Consider the following 18,842-nt stretch of genomic DNA (forward strand, 5'->3'; position numbering starts at 1 on the left):
AACAGAATGAATCGAACTAAATAAGGAACTGATGAGACCAGGTGAGTAACTAACACAGGTGAAATCAATTAACAAAAAAGAAAGACAGGGCTACGTTCAAGAACACAAAGAAACAACACAAGGTTGACTAAGAAAAGAAATACAGAACCTTACAGTATGTGGATGCCACCATGACTACCGATAGTCCTGAATCATTTTGAATAATGATGAGTGAGAAAGTTACAGATGCCCAAATACACACCCCCCATTCAGGATTATCTATAATCACGGTAGCATCCACTTTAATGTAGAAGTGTTTCTTATTTACAATAAAAGTGACTCCAAAACGACATAATTTACCATTATCTTCACAAAATAATCTGAAACACAACCAAAACAAAGAGCACAAACGTGATGAGGTCATTACGGGCTACATATATGAGACCAAATACTACTTTAAAATACATAACTCTAAAATGGGTTAAGAACATTATTTGGGAATTATATATTGTTATTAGGGGATGACCCGCGAGGGATAAAATTGATTTAAAAAAGTACAATGGAAGTGTTGTACGTAGTTACTGACCCTATGCGTCACTCTGAGGAAGTTCGATTAAGTGCACCGTGACATTAATCAAATCCCCTCAAAATCCATCCTGTACGCGCGGGTAGGGATCTCTGCGGACGACTCACTGCTCGCCCTGGGGTGTAATTCATCACGCGAATTCTGTTGCAAAACGTTTTGTCTGTTGGTTTTACAACAAAAACATTATACCATTTACTTTAGGAACCAAACGGAAACAAACAACGTCGAACGGAACCGGGAGGGGTTTACCTGCATTTGACCCAATATAAGCTATCGTTTCCGTTTGAAGTAAACGGTTTCTGTTGCCAAATGTTTGGCAACGGAATCTGAGTAATGAATACATTCCTGTTTTGTAACATGGAAAAAGCATGTTGAAGACTTTCATATTTTTGCAAGTATAAATGTATCGTTTCGTTGATAAAGTATGGAAGTTTCACTAGAGCAACACGTTTTGAGATGTCTGAAAGGTCAAAAACATTTAGAGTGCAGGTAATAGCTATTTGATGAGCGGAAGAAAATAAGAATATCGCTATGGTTGTGAAGCCATGTGCTTCTTTGTTTACCAAAACAGCGACTGTTGGAGCGATTGTGTGAATGGTTCTGTGAAGAACGTGGAATTTGGGCTTGTAAGAAGTGAGCCTCACAAACGGCGACAAAGTCTGCGTTTTTAATTCAAGTTAAAGGTTAGTAACGAATTGTTTTTGGTTTGGCATGCGCGCCTATTTTCGATTGTTTTTGTTGCCTCGATGTTGCTTTGATCATCAAACTAAATTGTTTGCATGCTCAAGTCTTTAGGCAATTTGAGCTATGGAGCTTGTCCACAACTTGGTTGTATCAGGCGTGTAAACCTAAACGCGCCACTATCCATCTTGCTAACGTTAGCTAGCTACACAACAAAGGGATCTCTGAGCTAGGAGGGTAACGTTAAATAGCTACCCCTGAAGAAAGTGGCACAAATGTTAGCTGAATTTGTAAGGACAAATCTCAATAAGCCCAACGTTTGTTTAGGTCTGAAAGTGCATAACCAGATTGATTTCATCTAGCAAAAATTACCTAACGCTAGCTATATTGTTTTATCTGTCATGTGTAATCTATTACCTCATTTTAGAAGTGTACTTTCACAATCAGTGTGTTGGCAAATAATTGACTCCTCGCTGAAACCTATTTATTCGAAACCAGCTAGCTTTTCTGAAATATATATATACTGGCGCTCTAATAAGGTTGCATAGCGCATACATTTATTACTACATGACTGTCAGGTAGATATATGCGAGAGGGAGGGGATGGTCACGTGTGTGAAAAGCTTGTTTTTACAATCAACCTCTAACCAACCGCCCACCCCAATTAGTTCAAGCCAGGGTCATGGCTACAAAAAAATGTTTTACAATGAATGTTGTATTATTAAGGTTATTTGAGATTGTGGTCTCATTAAATGCTATTCAGACCTAAACATGCCCAATGTTGTGGATACAAGATTATTTCCCCAGTAACTGCACCTGGCCTGGAGCAGTCTATTTCAATCTGTGGGACATAGTGCTTTCAGAAAGTATTCACACCCCTTGATTTTCCCCCCCACATTTTGTTGTTACATGGTGAGATTAAAATGGATTTAATTGTCATTTTTCATCAACGATCTACACAAAATATTCCAATGTCAAAATGTAAAAAATGAATGAAGAATAAAACATATGTCTTGATTAGATAGGTTTTCAACCTCCTGAGTGAATACATGTTACCATTGTTTCAAACAATTAAGGAATAGGAAAAATATAACAACGCTAATGAGAGGCCTAACCGTTTTCTGGAAAGGCTTTTCTGAAAACGTTCTCTATCAAATGTTAACTAGCTACAAAATGGCACATGCCTACCTGTCAGAATGATATCATGATGATTATTTGCATCAGTCCAGTGGCCATTTATTCCGTAAACTCCATCTCATGTGCTACAGAAACACCACTAATCAAAATCTACACTACTCTCAAAATCTACATTTTGTAGATTTTTCCCAGACTCATGATGAGGTTTAATTATTGTTATGGACTTAGAACATTACATTTAGTTGTTCTGTATAAAAAAAAAAAATGTGACTGAGAATGAACCTGAAACTCATTCAGGTTTCAGATTGTTTATCTGTTTCAATAGTAGGCACAGTACAGCTTGGTTTGGCCTGACTGTGAAAGACCAATATGGGATTTAGCATTTTAGGTCATTCAGACTGTTTCTCGTTGAATTGTTTGGACAATGAATAGAGACTGCAGTAAATAAAACCTCATAAAAACATTTGTCTCGTCCAGGACTGGAGTCTACGCAGACTGGTGCGCCATAGCCAATCAGAGCGACAGTAGGCCTTTATGTAGATAAGTCATTTGCCACATGTGTCTGTCATCATTCACATTTAACTGGACTGTATGTTTACAGGTAGTAGCAACAGCGTAACTTTAGATCATTAGAACGCTTTCACCAAAAGCAACAAAATACACCTGAATGGATTTCTGCAAATATGTAAATATCCCTGGGAGTCCTCTTACATCTGGGAACTTTACAGTCCTATTGATCAAACAACAATGAAAACGTAGGCTCTCCCTTAGTTATGGACATCAACAACAAGATGCAGGGTGCGTTCATAAATTGCCGTCATTGTGTAAGAGTGCGCTCTTGGTCGTTCGTAAATTCAAAGCGTTGTAAGGTTGTCTGTTCGTAAAAGGAGTGTTTCGCTCTCCGAGCGTTCAGAGCGCACACTGCAGGGTTGACACTGGACGCTCTGGCTGTGGAGTAGGGTTGATTGAGGCGTTCCTCACAATGGCAGTCAAGGACCCTGGCTAAACTTGGCTAATGTGCTAGCTACTTCGACACAAATGAGAGAACACCTCACTTTGACCATGCTACTTGCCATAGCAAGCTGATTAGGCTGTTTACATGTTATCTAGGGTGTTCATGACTGTTACTGTTTTTTCCTTTTGTTTACTGACCATATGGTCATATTCAGCGGGTGTTGCGCCTTCTTAAATTCATCAGTTATTCTTCACTTTAGCACACTCAGAAGAGAATGCTCTGAAATCGGAGTAGACAGCCAGAGTAAATTTATGATGCAAGAGATCTGCTAACTGGATAACAGTCATTGAAGTTCAGCAGAGCAAGCTAGCTATCAAAGTCATTCACATTTTTTACTAGCAAACCAAATGACACCTGCATCTTCAGTTAGCTGTTGCCACCGAAAAATGATATGAGGGGAAAATTCGGTCACTCATCCACTCTTCCAATGACATGACATCCACCCAGCAGCTAGCTAATTTTCCCCCAACATCGGACACCACCTAACTTCGGACACTCATTAGCAGTTAGGGGATTAAATCACCTCGATCGCAACATTTAACGTTAAATGTACTGGAAAATAACGGTATGTTTTGCGACTAAAGACACTCATTTAGCTAGCTGACCACCAATTTTCATAGCAATTTATGTAAGTTAGGTTTTGAGAGTAAAACCCAAAAAGTTATATGTATACATTTTGTGGTACACATTTTATATTGTAAAATTAGACTGCGCGACACATCCATTTTAATATCCAACTTTTTACCTCTGAAATATAAATTAAATTCACCCCATTCCGTACCAATGTGCACAACCACAACTTTCAAACGAGGCTACAAAGAAAACTAATGGGACTGTGTTGACTTCAAAATCGGGGGTGTGAACTAGGTTTCTATTCAAGCGTTGATCGACATGGTAATGGCTCTATAGTATTGGAGAAAAGTTGAAAAAACTGACCCTCCATTACTTGTTGACATGTTATGTCGTAACTTAACAGCATGCATAAAGCAACTAGTTCTGTCTTACAATCTCTCTCCACCTGGTGTATCACTTCTCTCATCGTTTAAAAACAAGAAATGGACAGTGACCGGGATAAGGGGGGATACCTAGTCATTTTTTCGTCATCATTGCATGCGATCATCATTCTCAAAGCCGCTGTTTACTTCTAAGATCACTTTAGCACCGTCCAGATTGAAATTCGACACAAACCTTCAAATAGGTATGTAATGACACATTATTTAAACTCTTTATAGTGTTTTATTTACATTTTAGAGACGATAAGGTGATAAGTTGGACAGATCGAGTGGAAAGAAAGCAATTTTCCCACACAACATTTCTCCTTCTCACTATCACGCATTAGTTTCGATTCCCCACCCGCCATTTTTAAAAAGACCCGACGGGGCTCATTGCCTGCTTGAATTATGCAGAAACGGGCAGAGTTTAGGTCATGTAATTGATTTTGTTGGGAAGGGGAGAAATTGTGCTTTACAATGGTATTGACATTACAGTTGATCTGGAAGTATTACGATTCTGGGGCGCTAAAATAAGGGCAATTGTACGGACCTAGGCGATGTACGGGTTTACGTTAGCTAACGGATTTCAGGCAAGTGATTTTTTTCTTTTTACCGGAAGGCTAGCCAACGAACGTCAGTCAACTATCTAGTAAACACTTCGGATACAAGGTTGGTGTCTCTTTTTTGAACAAAATTAAACAGATATACAGTGGGGCAAAAAAGTATTTCGTCAGCCACCAATTGTGCAAGCTCTCCCACTTAAAAAGGTGAGAGAGGCCTGTTATTTTCATCATAGGTACACTTCAACGATGATAGACAAAAGAGGGAAAAAAATCCAGAAAATCACATTGTAGGATTTTTAATGAAGTTATTTGCAAATTATGGTGGAAAATAAGTATTTGGTCAATAACAAAAGTTTCTCTATACTGTTCAATACCCTTTGTTGGCAATGACAGAGGTCAAACGTTTTCTGTAAGTCTTCACGGTTTTCACACACTGTTGCTGTTTTTTTGGCCCATTCCTCCATGCAGATCTCCTCTAGAGCAGTAATGTTTTGGGGCTGTTGCTGGGCAACACAGACTTTCAACTCCTTCCAAAGATTTTCTATGGGGTTGAGATCTGGAGACTGGCTAGGCCACTCCAGGACCTTGAAATGCTTCTTACGAAGCCACTCCTTCGTTGCCCGGGCAGTGTGTTTGGGATCATTGTCATGCTGAAAGACCCAGCCACGTTTCATCTTCAATGCCATTGCTGATGGAGGGAGGTTTTCACTCAAAATCTCACGATATATGGCCCCATTCATTCTTTCCTTTACACGGATCAGTCGTCCTGGTCCCTTTGCAGAAAAACAGCCCCAAAGCATGATGTTTCCACCCCCATGCTTCACAGTAGGTAAGGTGTTCTTTGGATGCAACTCAGCATTATTTGTCCTCCAAACACGATGAGTTGAGTTTTTACCAAAAAGTTCTATTTTGGTTTCATCTGACCATATGACATTCTCCCAATCTTCTTCTGGATCATCCAAATGCTCTCTAGCAAACTTCAGACGGGCCTGCTTAAGCAGGGGGACACGTCTGGCACGGCAGGATTTGAGTCCCTGGCGGCGTAGTGTGTTACTGATGGTAGGCTTTGTTACTTTGGTCACAGCTCTCTGCAGGTCATTCTCTAGGTCCCCCCGTGTGGTTCTGGGATTTTTGCTCACCATTCTTGTGATCATTTTGACCCCACGGGGTGAGATCTTGCTTGGAGCCCCAGATCGAGGGAGATTATCAGTGGTCTTGTATGTCTTCTATTTCCTAATAATTGCTCCCACAGTTGATTTCTGCAAACCAAGCTGCTTACCTATTGTAGATTCAGTCTTCCCAGCCTGGTGCAGGTCTACAATTTTGTTTCTGGTGTCCTTTGACAGCTCTTTGGTCTTGGCCATAGTGGAGTTTGGAGTGTGACTGTTTGAGGTTGTGGACAGGTGTCTTTTATACTGATAACAAGTTCAAACAGGTGCCATTAATACAGGTAACGAGTGGAGGACAGAGGAGCCTCTTAAAGAAGAAGTTACAGGTCTGTGAGAGCCAGAAATCCTGCTTGTTTGTAGGTGACCAAATACTTATTTTCCACCATAATTTGCAAATAAATTCATTAAAAATCCTACAATGTGATTTTCTGGATTTTTTTCTTCCATTTTGTCTGTCATAGTTGAAGTGTACCTATGATGAAATTTACAGGCCTCTCTCATCTTTTTAAGTGGGAGAACTTGCACAATTGGTGGCTGACTAAACACTTTTTTGCCCCACTGTATCTTGTAATTGAACAAAATAGTAAGGTGGCCAATAACTGGGAACCATATGCCAATAATATGGGATTATCAAAAAGCTTATAGTAGTAATGTTATTTCCACTGCAATTTATGACATCAAAAATCACAAAACATTGAAGGTAATATATTTCTTAAACACTGTTGAATATGCCAATGATACGTGGTGCTACGCTACCTAAAGTTAGGCTCTGTGTGTTAAGCTTGCTAAATAAATAGCTACATAAATATATATGCTAGCTTATTAGCCACATGAATGATTTGTGATCATTGCCTTTGCTAGTTTCATTGTATTGACAATCCCAGGCTTAGTTACTTTTGTCCGTTTTTGTCCAAAATATTGAGTCATTGAAACCGTGCATCCCAAATAGGTGAAGGCAGCAAACAATGTACCAGGCCAGCTGTGATTTACAACCAATATTTTTTGGACTACCAAGAAATATGTATTGGTTAATTATATTAATCATGCATTGAACTGCATCCATCTATTCTGCCAACAGTGCCCTACTGTACGTCATGGAATTTTTAGTCAAATATAATGTATTTTTAAAACCTCTTATGAAGTTGGTTTTGTAGCATCAACTGGGAATTGGATATTGTTGACTGGTATTATGATTGTCAGTTTTGTTTTATTTCTGAAATGTAGTTAAAACACTTTCAGTTCCTCTTTAAAGGCACCATTCTCCTCATGGTGGAATCCTTGAATGGTTTTCTTCCTCTCTGGCAACTAAAGGAAGGATGCCTGTATCTTTGTAGTGGCTGGGTGTATTGATACACCATCCAAAGTGTAATCAATAACTAAACAATGCTCAAAGGGATATTGAATGGAGGCTTTTATTTTTTTACCCATCTACCAATCGGTGCCCTTCTTTGCGAGGCATTGGAAAACCTCCCTAGTCTTTGTGGTTGAATCTGTGTTTGAAAATCACTGCTCGACTGAGGGACCTTACAATTATCTGTATGTGGGGTACAGAGATGAGGTAGACATTCAAAAATCATGTTAAACAATATTTATTGTACTCCACAATACTTATTAAACACTATCATGCAACTTATTGTGTGACTTGTTAAATCCTCTTAGTGGTCACTAAACGCGCCAATCCCGTTAGCGGGATAGATTTGACAACATCCGGTGAAATTGCAGAGCACCAAATTCAAACTACAGAAATATTAATATTCATCATTCATGAAAATGTAAGTGTAATACATCAAAATAAAGCTTAACTTCTTGTTAATCCAGCCGCTGTATCAGATTTCAAAAAGGCTTTATGGCGAAAGCACACCATGCGATTATCTGAGGACAGCGCCCCGCAAACAAACACATGAAAATAATTTTCAACCAGGCAGGTGTGACACAAAAGTCAGAAATAACGATATAATAAATGCCTCACCTTTGAATATCTTCTTTTTGCAATCCCAAGTGTCTCAGTGACACAATGAATGGTCGTTTTGTTCAATAAATTCCTTCTTTATATCCCCAAAAGGTCAATTTATTTAGCGCGTTTGATTCAGAAATACACCGGTTCCAACTCGCCCAACATGACTACAAATGATCTAATAAGTTACCTGTAAACTTGGTCCAAACATTTCAAACGACGTTCCTAATCCAACCTCAAGTATCCTAAAATGTAAATAATCAATAAAATTTAAGACGGGATAATCTGTTTCCAATACCGAAGAAAAATAACACAGAGCGCGCTCCTGTTCACGCACATCAAAATACTAGAGACCTTCCGAGTGACACGTACAAAGAACAGCACTACTTCTTCATTTCTCAAAATATTTTTTAAAGACTGACATCTAGTGGAAGCCATAGGAACTGCAATCTGGGCCCTAATAAATTCTGGTTTCCCATAGAAAATCATTGGAAAACACTATGACCTCAAAATGTTTCCCTGGATGGATTGTGCTCGGCGTTTTGCCAAATCAGTTCTGTTATACTCACAGACATTATTCTAACAGTTTTAGAAACTTCAGAGTGTTTTCTATCCAACTCTACTAATTATATGCATATCCTAGCTTCTGGGCCTGAGTAACACTCACTTTACTTTGGGCATGCTTTTCATCCAGACATGAAAATACTGCCCCCTATCCCTAAGAAGTAAGCACATTTCTACTCCTGAATGTATGTAGGCTTGCCATAACAAAGGGGTTGAATACTTATTCACTCAAGACATTTCAAAAAACATAATTCCACGTTGACATTATTGGGTATTGTGTGTAGGCCAGTGACTAGAAAATCAAAATTTTATCCATAAATTCACAACAATACGTTTTCCACAATACGTGGAAAAAGTCAAGGGGTGTGAGTGAACAGTGCCTTCAGAAACTATATCTGCCAACTCGATGCCTGGTTTCAGATCCCTAGGATTGGTTCAAATTGACCATCCGTAAGTGTTGTGGACTGTGGAAAATTGGAAGAGTCTATACATAAAACATTTCCTTTCATCTTTTTAACACTTCACCCCCTAATTACATTACATTTCATTGAATGAATGTGTGGAGACCCCTGATGCTTCACAAGGTTTACTGAGAACGTTTTGTGCTGGTGCTTTGTGGGGAGCTTGTCTACTATGTAATAAAGTGCTTACAGTGCAGGTAATGGTTATTCCCTATACCTACCTCAATGTGAGCACTTCTGTCACAAAGCAGACATCCTATCTGCTAAACTCTGACGTGGTCATCCAACAAGAAGTCTACTTCATTCTATTTGCCCAATTACATATTTTCTGGAATTGATGGCATCCATTGAACTAGTTCATTATGCCCCTTGGTGTCCAAAGTGCTGTTTGTGCAAGTAGATAAACTCATCAGACCTACTGCAAAACCAGCATTTTCTGACTCATAAGGTGCAGCTCTCAGCCAGTTCCACCAGAGGGTAAGTATTTCTTGGTCACAGTTGCCGCAAATAACATTGCCAGGGATCTCTAGTGTGAACATCCCAGCAGTCATTTCTGTTTTGTCTAATTTGTTGGAATTTAGTGCAACTAGTTGCTGATCATGTGCTATGCTTCTATGTGGTTTTACATTCTAAATGGGGCCACTAAGACTAGCTTGTGTTGAGAGACGGAGTCGTGGGCAATTGCCAGCAATCTTAAGGGGCATTGCACTTGTCTCGGTCTGACAGCACTGGCCAGGCGCGACCACTGGAGCGGAACTACAGCTGTTGTTTACCAAGCATGTGACAAACATGGGAAGGGACAGCGCAAACAGGCCCGTAAACTCATACAGATAGGAGTTTAGTGGAAGATCGGAAGATCACATGACAAACACTACACAAGGTATTAGAAATGTGAAGTGTATGTTTGGATGAGGAAGTGAGAAATAAAGTGTTTGTTCAGACCCTATCCATCTTGCATTGAGACTCTGTCTAGTTGTAGTTTACCACCCCAGGTGTTGTTGAAGTATGACGTGAACTCGACTGTAGCTGGAAGGTATTTTGTAATAATACAGCTTTGAATGTTGACTCGTAAATCAAAGTAGCACTTATTATTACGTTGACAACTAACCAAGGTTTTCGCAACACCAATCGATTCCCTTTATCTTGAGGAGGATAGCAGTCTCCTTGCTACAACATCCCAACTTGTAAGGCCAGTGACGAATAACATATTTTGAACTTAATTCCATATTGATGTTTATATCTATCAATCAAATCTAAAAAAGGTCTTTTAATATACATCAGCAGTCACAAAGTGCTTTACAGATACCCAGCCTAAAACCCCAAATACTGTTGCCCACAGTGTTTTATCCCTAATGTGAATCATTGTAGAGGTATCAAAGACACACGACTGGAAAAGACTACCTTTTAACAGTATTATCACAAAAGTATATATGAGTCATCTCTACTGTCTGCCATATAATGGTAGTATGTTGTCTTAATGTACGCCCCAAACATTTCCTTGGAATGTTTGTTTTTTGAAGGGGGTGGGGGATATACTGGTTAGGACAGGTTGGCCATGAAAGTGGTTTATAATCCTCTGCTGTATCATTACAGGATATTATATATGATTATTATGGTGAGAATGTTTCTTGTCAGGTTCTCCCCACTGTTTCAGTGCATATCTAAGATTCCTACCCCACCCCACTCACACCTGTTTTAAGCACCTCTCTGAGACGCCTCCGCCTCCTTAAAGTGCGTCTCTTGCCTGTTCAGGGGGCCTCTGCCACGACTACAACCCAGATGAAGTCCCTTACTGACATATTGCCACCCCTCAGTCCCGCTTTTCCATTGATGTAAAAATATTTTTTTTTAAGAATAATTTCTATAGGTTTACAAATAGGCCTAAAACTAATTGTATGTGTTTTAGATAGTAGTGACTGTGTTATCAAAGTAAAGAAGTAAACAAGGAGGCCCCTTGCCACAGCGCCTGTCTGGTTTATGAAGGGTAGTGATTCACTGCTTTCTCAATTCCCGGTGGAGAACATGATGACAAGGTACCTGTATTTTCCTTAAAGATCACAGCGGTACAATGTTTTTCTGTGATATTTGTCTCCCTCAGGGAGATCGTAAAGTAGCGCAATGTAATCTGACGGCAATTTGACAGAGGCTTGCTGTGTGTGTGTGTGTGTGTGTGTATCCTTCTATGCTCATTTCTCTCATGTAGACTCCTTTCTACCAATGCCCCAGGGCAGTGATTGGGGACATTGCCCTGTGTTGGGTGCTGTCTTTCGGATGGGAGGTTAAACGGATGTCCTGACTCTCTGTGGTCACTAAAGAGCCCATGGTACTTATCGTAAGGGTGTTAACCCCGGTGTTCTGGCTAAATTCCCCAAAGCAAGGGTAAAAAAAGGAAACGTAACCCAGAGCCATAAAATTTGAATGTCTGACAGTGAAAACTGTTACTGATGACATATATGGGTGCTATGTGGTTATGTTCGATGTACTTTTAGCCTGACTTAAATATTTACTTGACCATCAAAGAAACGCAGGTGTTGTCATTTCTAGTAACAAGGTGGTAAAGAGAGGTTTTGATATAATTTTTAAGCAGTATTTACTGAAACAGAAGTCAACCGTACACCCCCAACCAAATGTTTAATTTGCCAAGTAACAGAAGTTAAAACGGAAAACTCCATCCGTTTTGTGAGAAGGGGTTACTTTTGCCGTTCAACCAGGTTTCGTCAGGAAAATAGCTGTTTTGTATTACCCCCTTTTGAGTCCAACACACATCTGAACAGAGCTTAAAGGCCCAGTGCAGTCAAAAACTGTTACGGTTTTCTTCTAACTCCTCCTCTGACGAAGAGGTGTAGCAAGGATTGGACCAAAATGCGGCGTGTTGATTACGATTCATGTTTAATGACAAACACACTAAACACAAACACTATAAAAACAATAAACGTAATGAAAACCGAAACAGCCTATACTTGTGTAAACTAACACAGAACAAGGACATAGGACATAAGGACAATCACCCACGACACACTCAAAGAATATGGCTGCCTAAATATGGTTCCCAATCAGAGACAACGATAAACACCTGCCTCTGATTGAGAACCACTTCAGACAGCCATAGACTTATCTAGAACACCCCACTAAGCTAGAATCCCAATACAAACACACCACATACAAAAACCCATGCCACAACCCTGGCCTGACCAAATAAACGAAGACAAACACAACATACTTCAACCAGGGTGTGACAAAAACACAATTTTCTTGTGTGTTATATATATTTTCATACTGAGGTTGCAATAATATGTGAAATTGTGAAAATAATGATAAATCCCTGTTGTTTGAGCTGTTTGAAAAGACTGTCTGAAATGTCATGGTGGAAGGGAGTTTTGGCCTTCCATGGTGACATCACCGTGCGGCAAATTAGTTAATAGGCCAATAAGAAAGATGGTTCCAACCCTCTCTGCTAATAACAGCTAATTTCCGTTTCCCCCTCCCCTCTCAGAACACTCCCTGACAGTCCTAGCAAAATTCTTGCTTGAGAAATTGCTTGCTAAGAAGCTGTTTTTGTTTGTTTAAAATTAAAATGGTCAAAAAGAATCACAGTAAGATACTTAATTCTTACCCAGAAATGATTTGATATTGAGATAAAAATGGCTGTATTCGACCTTTTTGAAAAACTTGGGAAAGTATTCTGTATTGGGAAATGTATGAACAAATTTGACCTACATGCATGCGTCAGGTGATGAGGTTCATGCCATACCATACTGGTAGTGATATGACATAAAGAGGTGGCCTACAATGTGTTTGTGAGTTGAGATGTTCTTCTGAGTATTTCTAACAGGACCATATGCTGCAGGAGTGGGACCATAACATCAAGGAACCCTGCCTCCCCATGGAGATGTTCAACCCTCAGCGGGTGCCTGGGTGTCACCATTGTACAGCGCGTTGGATTTCATTTGAAGTTTGACTTTATTACCCTTGTGTACGCACTTATAATAGCGCTTAATGAGCGCTTTAACCATTTCCACATATCAAGAAGAAAATGATGGTAGAGGTGCAAGGGGTGGAGTTACTTGGGGTCAATAGCCAATGGAAAGCACCCAAATTATGAGTGGTGTTGAGTACAGTATTTATGAACTGTAAAGTTGTCTGGCTGAGACTAGACTGTGAAGAGATCCAAGTACAGGTAAGTAAGAATATGATTTGCAGATGATGTACTTAATATGATATATACTTTGATCATTAGGGTGGTCAAGAGGCCTGGCTAGGTTAATTCAATTCATATATTTATCATTATTGGGAAAGGTTGATTGCGTACCTAAAACAGCCTTTTCTGTAGTGAAGTGGGAAAATCTTTATATTCCAGTTTAGGCTCCTGTGTAATGTAATTAATCTGTTATAAGAACAACAATGATGATGATTGAAGTGATTCATGGGGTAAATTAAAATCTTGTTGTGAAGTCATCTAGATGAGCTATTGTTTTATGCAGGCAGTACAGGCTAATGTTGACGTAGTTTCAAATATGAGAGGAACTGGAGCATTGTGAATTGTCAGTTTATCTCTGATCATCCTGGCACATGCAGCTGGTCTGTATGCCAGTACAACTCTACTGGGTGAGCATGTTAGTGTGTTCTATAATCAAAACAGAATTCAAGCTATATTTTACGCCAGTCATGCTTCTTCCTGTGTGTTCTCCAGGGCGCAAGGATGATTGTTCAGGTTCTCCTGACGGGGACACTATGCTGCCTACTGCCAGGTCTGTTTCCACATTAAACCAACATTTATGCCTAGATGGCAACTAAATATAGCCTATAGAATGGGGTATTATCTTTCTATTGCAAAAGTAAGATTCTATCAGTCGATGCAAGTGATAATGCAAAGAGATTTTTATGAAATAGAAAATGTTATATTGTTTTCATAAAGTTTTGAGTGCAGATATTTCCAAAGCATAAGCCGCCTCTCCTCCTCTGACCCTGTTTGTTTCCTCTACCCCTGATCCCCCTCTGCAGGTTTGCTGGATGCTACACCTCTGAAGGCTAGAAGTAATGAGTCGTTCCACCAATTGTGTGCATTTTGAGAAGTGTAACTTGGTCAAAAAAACTTTTGATTGGAACGTTCTGTCTTAATGAGCACATATTCAACTTAATAAAAAAACACATTTTCCCATCTCAAAAGGTTGAAAGACTTAGTGCCTTTTAAGTGCTAAATAAAGTAACCATTGACTGCAAGCTGCAGGAAAAAAATGAAATTGTTAAAACATTTCTAGCCTGTCTATGGGTAACAGGGTTGATGTGTTACGCTTGACACCCTCAGTTTTCCACCACAAAACACCAGAAAATGGCCAGAACAGCTCACCTGCATATACACTATGATTTGACTATTAGATGTTCAATGTTTCTTTTGAAAAAATAAGAAAATGTTTCACCATATTAAAACGAGAGTTCAGTTCACAAAACAGGGTTGACTTTAAAATGAGGGAAAAACGTAAATGTAAACACTAATCACATGAAATAAATAATAATCTTCAGAAATAACTTTGTCAAAGCAAAAAAATAACTAGGGCTTTACAAAGATGGTGAAACTTTGGGGATTAAATGGGTTAAAATCTTCCTAGAAGTAACACAGGGTTGATGGAGGGACATGTCAAAATGCTAAATGCTTTTTCGTATTCAAAATCAGATTTATTGAATTCTCCATGTGGTCTATATTAAAGGGCACTTCATTTAATATAGCAGGCGTTTAAAATTCTATATATTTTTCTACTTAAAATGTCAAAGGGATGGAAAAGGCACTCATTTCGTGGAATGACCCTAATATTAGAAAATACAACATCGGCATGTGCTTGTTTTACTGGGTAGCCTACTCTTTGATTTATGTTTGACGTGTGTGTGTGTGTTTTTCTATTTATTTTGCTTAAATGTTTTGTTTCCATCCACCCTCTCTCCCACCATGATTCCTTTCATTAAATGCAGCTGTAGGGGAGGTCAGCATCGACTCTGCCCAGGCTCATGGCTTCCTGTCTCAGTCACGCTCCAAACGGAACGTCAACCCGGACCCCAAGTGGCACCGTGGCACGCCTGATTTCCAGTCCTACTACAAATTCTACAACAGCATAGGCCATATTGAAGGAGTGAGTAAAGGGATCACATCATGAGAGAGATTTATTTTATTTTAGCATTATAATGAATCTTTAAACAAGATTTAATTCAGGTTCTTGTCATCTGCCCATCCCACAACCAATCTGATGACTTATTTTCTCTTTCCCTCCCTCTCATTCTCAAATCCTGTGTGAATCTCTCTCCATTTCTCTCAGCTGTATGAGATTGACAAGATCAGGATACTGTATCAGCAGATGCGTCACCTAGAGCAGGTCTATGGGCCAGACGCCTCCGGCTACCAGAATGCCCTGGGTGTGATAACCCCTCCACCTACCACCACAGTGCCTCCTACCACTCAGCCCCCTCCTACTACACCAGCACCACTTTCTCTAACTGAGGCTGATGTCCTTTATCTGTGTAACCCCAAAGATCCCCTCTGTAAAGCTCACATCGTTTACCTGCCTTCAGGGGCCATCCCAGTCCTCTGTGACCCACGCTACAACCCTACCTGCAAACCCCAAACCGGCAAGGTGGTCATAGCCGCTGCCGGACCTGCGGAGCCAGCTGTTGAATCACCTCCCCCATCTCCACCCCCCCCTAAGAAGTCTCTCCCACCTCCTCCCACTGTCATTAAAGGGATGGAGTTTGACTGCGACCCTTACTGGGACCCTGACTGCTTGATCGATCACCCACCTCGCTCTGTCCAGGTGACTGAGCCACCACCACCCCCTAATTTCCCACCTGTTGTGGTGGCCCCTGTTGAGGAGGAGGAGGAGGAAGAAGAAGAAGAAATGGCCACAGAGGAGACACTAGCACCTTCTGACCCTTATGATTGGGGGCGTGACCTTTTTGACCCTTACCACTATTCCGACCCAGCACCTGACCCCCAGTAGACAGTTTTTTGTTTTGTTTATCTAAGTACAAACATAACACATTAGTACTGCAATACAACAGAAGATCATTTACCAAATACAGGTTGGACTGTGAGCAAAACCATAACAAACACAATTGTATACAAACACAACAATTTCCCCACATGTCTGACATTTCTCAGTTTCATCAGAGAATATTGTTTTGATTTGTAGAGACAACGGACTTATAATATATTGTATTCAACGTGTGTGTCTGTTATCAATTAATATTTAAAAAATTAAGTGTCACGTCCCATTTGAAATTGTTTATGGTAAAAGGTCGCCATCCAGCGGTGAGAACTGAAACTAAATTAAACGATCTATATGGACAGTCTGTTTTGTAGATTTAAAATGTGTAGGTATAGTACTACTTTTTTGTGTGTGCAATTTTGTTAGATTTGGATGCTGTTACTACAAACTAATGCTAGCTAGAGTAATTAGCAGGACGACATACAGTATGTGTGTGCCAGTGAGTATGTAATAAGGGACACTGAAGCAACACAAAAATGATGACCTTATCATGTAGCTAGCTGACTATGACTTGTGTTTTGAAAACCATTTCTCGTGACTTTCTGCAGGGTAGCGTGGCCGAGCGGTCTAAGGCGCTGGATTTAGGCTCCAGTCTCTCAGGAGGCGTGGGTTCGAATCCCACCGCTGCCATTTGAGTTTTTAGGCCAGGTCACCCGTGATTCAAGTCATTATTCGACCGCCATTACATGTCAGAGGACGTCGGGAGACTGGGGAAGCAGTGTGCTATTTTGAGTAGGTCTTGTTTTTGCTGGGGTAAGCAGCAGTCTCCGGTTGTATGTTCGAATCCAGCGATAGAAAGTAGTTTTTTTATATTTTTGTTTTACACCTACATCTTAACCCTTACTTACCTTAACAATTCGGAGTTAATGCCTAAACTTAACCTTACAAATCCGGAGTTAGTGCCTAAATTTAACCTTAAACACTTCGAAATTTGACGTTTGAGAATCATAGATGAACATCTAATTCTGTGAGAGCTTGTTCGTTCAGTAACATGTAAACATGGTGGAATACATATAACAGCGACTGTAGCAATATCGCTCGTGTATACTTCATAGCACTTAAAAATGACTATTTTAGCGACATTGTGTTGTAAAAGGCACCGCTGAGATTCGAACTCAGGATCTCCTGTTTACTAGACAGGCGCTTTAACCAACTAAGCCACGGCACCACTGGTTAAAAAAAGAAGGGAAATGTTTTTTGTACGCTGTCCATCTATTTAAATTTTACGACATTATAGCGTAATTCAGTCTATATTTATTAATATAATGTTATTTATTAAAGGTCACGAAATAAAGTAGCCGTCTGCATTTCAATTGTATCGCTATGACCCAGTCCTGTAACTGCCGTAGTCAAATATAGAAAATGTACCTGATTTATAAAGGTTTTGAGAGGCCTACATTGAATTACATTGCATGTCGATAGAGGTAATCATCGCACTGTTTGCAAAAATCAGCATGAATTTAATTTCCCGAAATACTCGTTTAGAAATCGAGCTATATATGTAACATTAACAATGCAATGTGAAACGAAAACAAACTACAATTGCAGATCTCACACATCCAGGACAAAATCTCTTCCAACGACGAGGATGGGATTCGAACCCACGCGTGAAGAGCACAATGGATTAGCAGTCCATCGCCTTAACCACTCGGCCACCTCGTCACCACATGCGTTTATTGCATATTGTTTATGAATATCAAACAGGTGACATTCTTTTAGCCTTCTAAAAAATTTGAGATGTCAATACTATTTCCCATATCTTCTCCCAACCTGCTGCGTAAATTACAACCTGCTACAAAAAAGTCACGAGCCGTTTCGAAATGGCGTGTTTTTAGGGAATCTTATCTGTGTGCATGGGCGGAAGTCATCAAGTTTTCAAATCAGTTCGCTAGAATCGGCTAGATGTACCGGGCACTGCGTACGTAACTATTGAGAAAAATAACTACCGTTTCAGAACTTCTGACTTTCATTGAACAAAATGTAATACGTCGTCAATTAATCAGAATAGGATCCTCGGAGTGTTGCGTTTCTCCGAGGACCAGGTGAGAATAATCATTTCTCATCTATCTCCATTCATCATGTTCTGATACTTCATTTCTGAAGTAACAGGTAAGGATATACCTCACTGACGATGGATTGAGAACATTGCAGCGATGGTGAAGTATGCGTGGGAAGTCATTTTAGGTCATGGTTACAAGGTTAAAACATTTTTTTTTAGACGATGCTGATATATTTCTAATTTTAAATCGACGTCAACACCATCCAAAAGCTGATATTTTGTATGCCTATCGTTATATATACGCACATGTCATGAAACATCAAGATCCTCTGTTTATTTGATAAGAATGCTTTGCGGCGAATATTAGCATAATCTCAGCACCACCAGCCTTCCTATTGGTGTTTACTCCAGTTCGTTTATTTGTTTTTTAAATGTAACATTTGTTCTATCATATAAAGTACAAACATTTATTTATACAAGCAAACCTTATGCGGGGAACTTAGTCCTAATTACTGTGCTATTTCGCTGAATAAATACAAAAGATAAAACATGAAATAAATTAGCTCTCGCGAGACTGCTACTCCAGCGCTGATCCCGTTTACTGGTGAGGCCAAAGTGCTCTGATGCTGTACGCAGCAGAAATGTACAAACACAACATCAAACTCGCAAGACTGTGTTCCCATGGAAATGTATTTTGCGCTTGCTTATCGTG

General features: G+C 39.8%; 1 protein-coding gene and 4 non-coding genes across 9 annotated transcripts; 2 read left to right on the forward strand and 3 right to left on the reverse strand.

Moving 5' to 3' along the window:
- The first annotated feature begins 838 nt into the window (after positions 1 to 838).
- On the forward strand, positions 839 to 16,457 carry LOC135544335 (uncharacterized). Of its 5 annotated transcripts, none has more exons than XM_064971870.1 (6): positions 839 to 1,248; positions 12,933 to 13,073; positions 13,791 to 13,848; positions 14,102 to 14,134; positions 15,065 to 15,222; positions 15,406 to 16,457. In XM_064971870.1, exons 3-6 carry the CDS (start codon positions 13,800 to 13,802, stop codon positions 16,081 to 16,083), a joined length of 918 nt encoding a protein of 305 aa, XP_064827942.1. In that variant the 5' UTR covers positions 839 to 1,248; positions 12,933 to 13,073; positions 13,791 to 13,799; the 3' UTR covers positions 16,084 to 16,457. The 5 variants fall into 5 exon arrangements, with proteins under 5 accessions (XP_064827942.1, XP_064827943.1, XP_064827941.1 ...); XM_064971871.1 differs by having other exon boundaries at positions 12,948 to 13,073; XM_064971869.1 differs by lacking the exon at positions 839 to 1,248 and having other exon boundaries at positions 9,786 to 13,073.
- A 222-nt stretch (positions 16,458 to 16,679) lies between these two features.
- Positions 16,680 to 16,761, forward strand: trnal-uag (transfer RNA leucine (anticodon UAG)). Its single transcript has one exon. It is a non-coding gene; the product is annotated as a tRNA-Leu (tRNA).
- Positions 16,762 to 17,225: 464 nt separating this feature from the next.
- trnat-agu (transfer RNA threonine (anticodon AGU)) lies at positions 17,226 to 17,299 on the reverse strand. Its single transcript has one exon. It is a non-coding gene; the product is annotated as a tRNA-Thr (tRNA).
- A 412-nt stretch (positions 17,300 to 17,711) lies between these two features.
- Positions 17,712 to 17,793, reverse strand: trnas-gcu (transfer RNA serine (anticodon GCU)). Its single transcript has one exon. It is a non-coding gene; the product is annotated as a tRNA-Ser (tRNA).
- Positions 17,794 to 18,129: 336 nt separating this feature from the next.
- On the reverse strand, positions 18,130 to 18,263 carry LOC135544759 (U8 small nucleolar RNA). Its single transcript, XR_010456380.1, has one exon. It is a non-coding gene; the product is annotated as a U8 small nucleolar RNA (small nucleolar RNA).
- Between the last annotated feature and the right edge of the window lie 579 nt (positions 18,264 to 18,842).

The sequence above is a fragment of the Oncorhynchus masou genome, chromosome 8 (genome assembly GCF_036934945.1).
Source record: "Oncorhynchus masou masou isolate Uvic2021 chromosome 8, UVic_Omas_1.1, whole genome shotgun sequence".
Classification (NCBI taxonomy): Eukaryota; Metazoa; Chordata; class Actinopteri; order Salmoniformes; family Salmonidae; genus Oncorhynchus; species Oncorhynchus masou.

What these genes read in the sequence shown, in the direction of transcription:
- LOC135544335 (XM_064971867.1), top strand. Translation starts at nt 13,224, where the DNA reads ATGAACTGTAAAGTTGTCTGGCTGAGACTAGACTGTGAAGAGATCCAA. An exon ending in TACACCTCTGAAGGCTAGAA is followed by an intron (nt 14,135 to 15,064) that starts GTAATGAGTCGT and finishes CATTAAATGCAG; the next exon opens with CTGTAGGGGAGGTCAGCATC. An exon ending in GCATAGGCCATATTGAAGGA is followed by an intron (nt 15,223 to 15,405) that starts GTGAGTAAAGGG and finishes CATTTCTCTCAG; the next exon opens with CTGTATGAGATTGACAAGAT.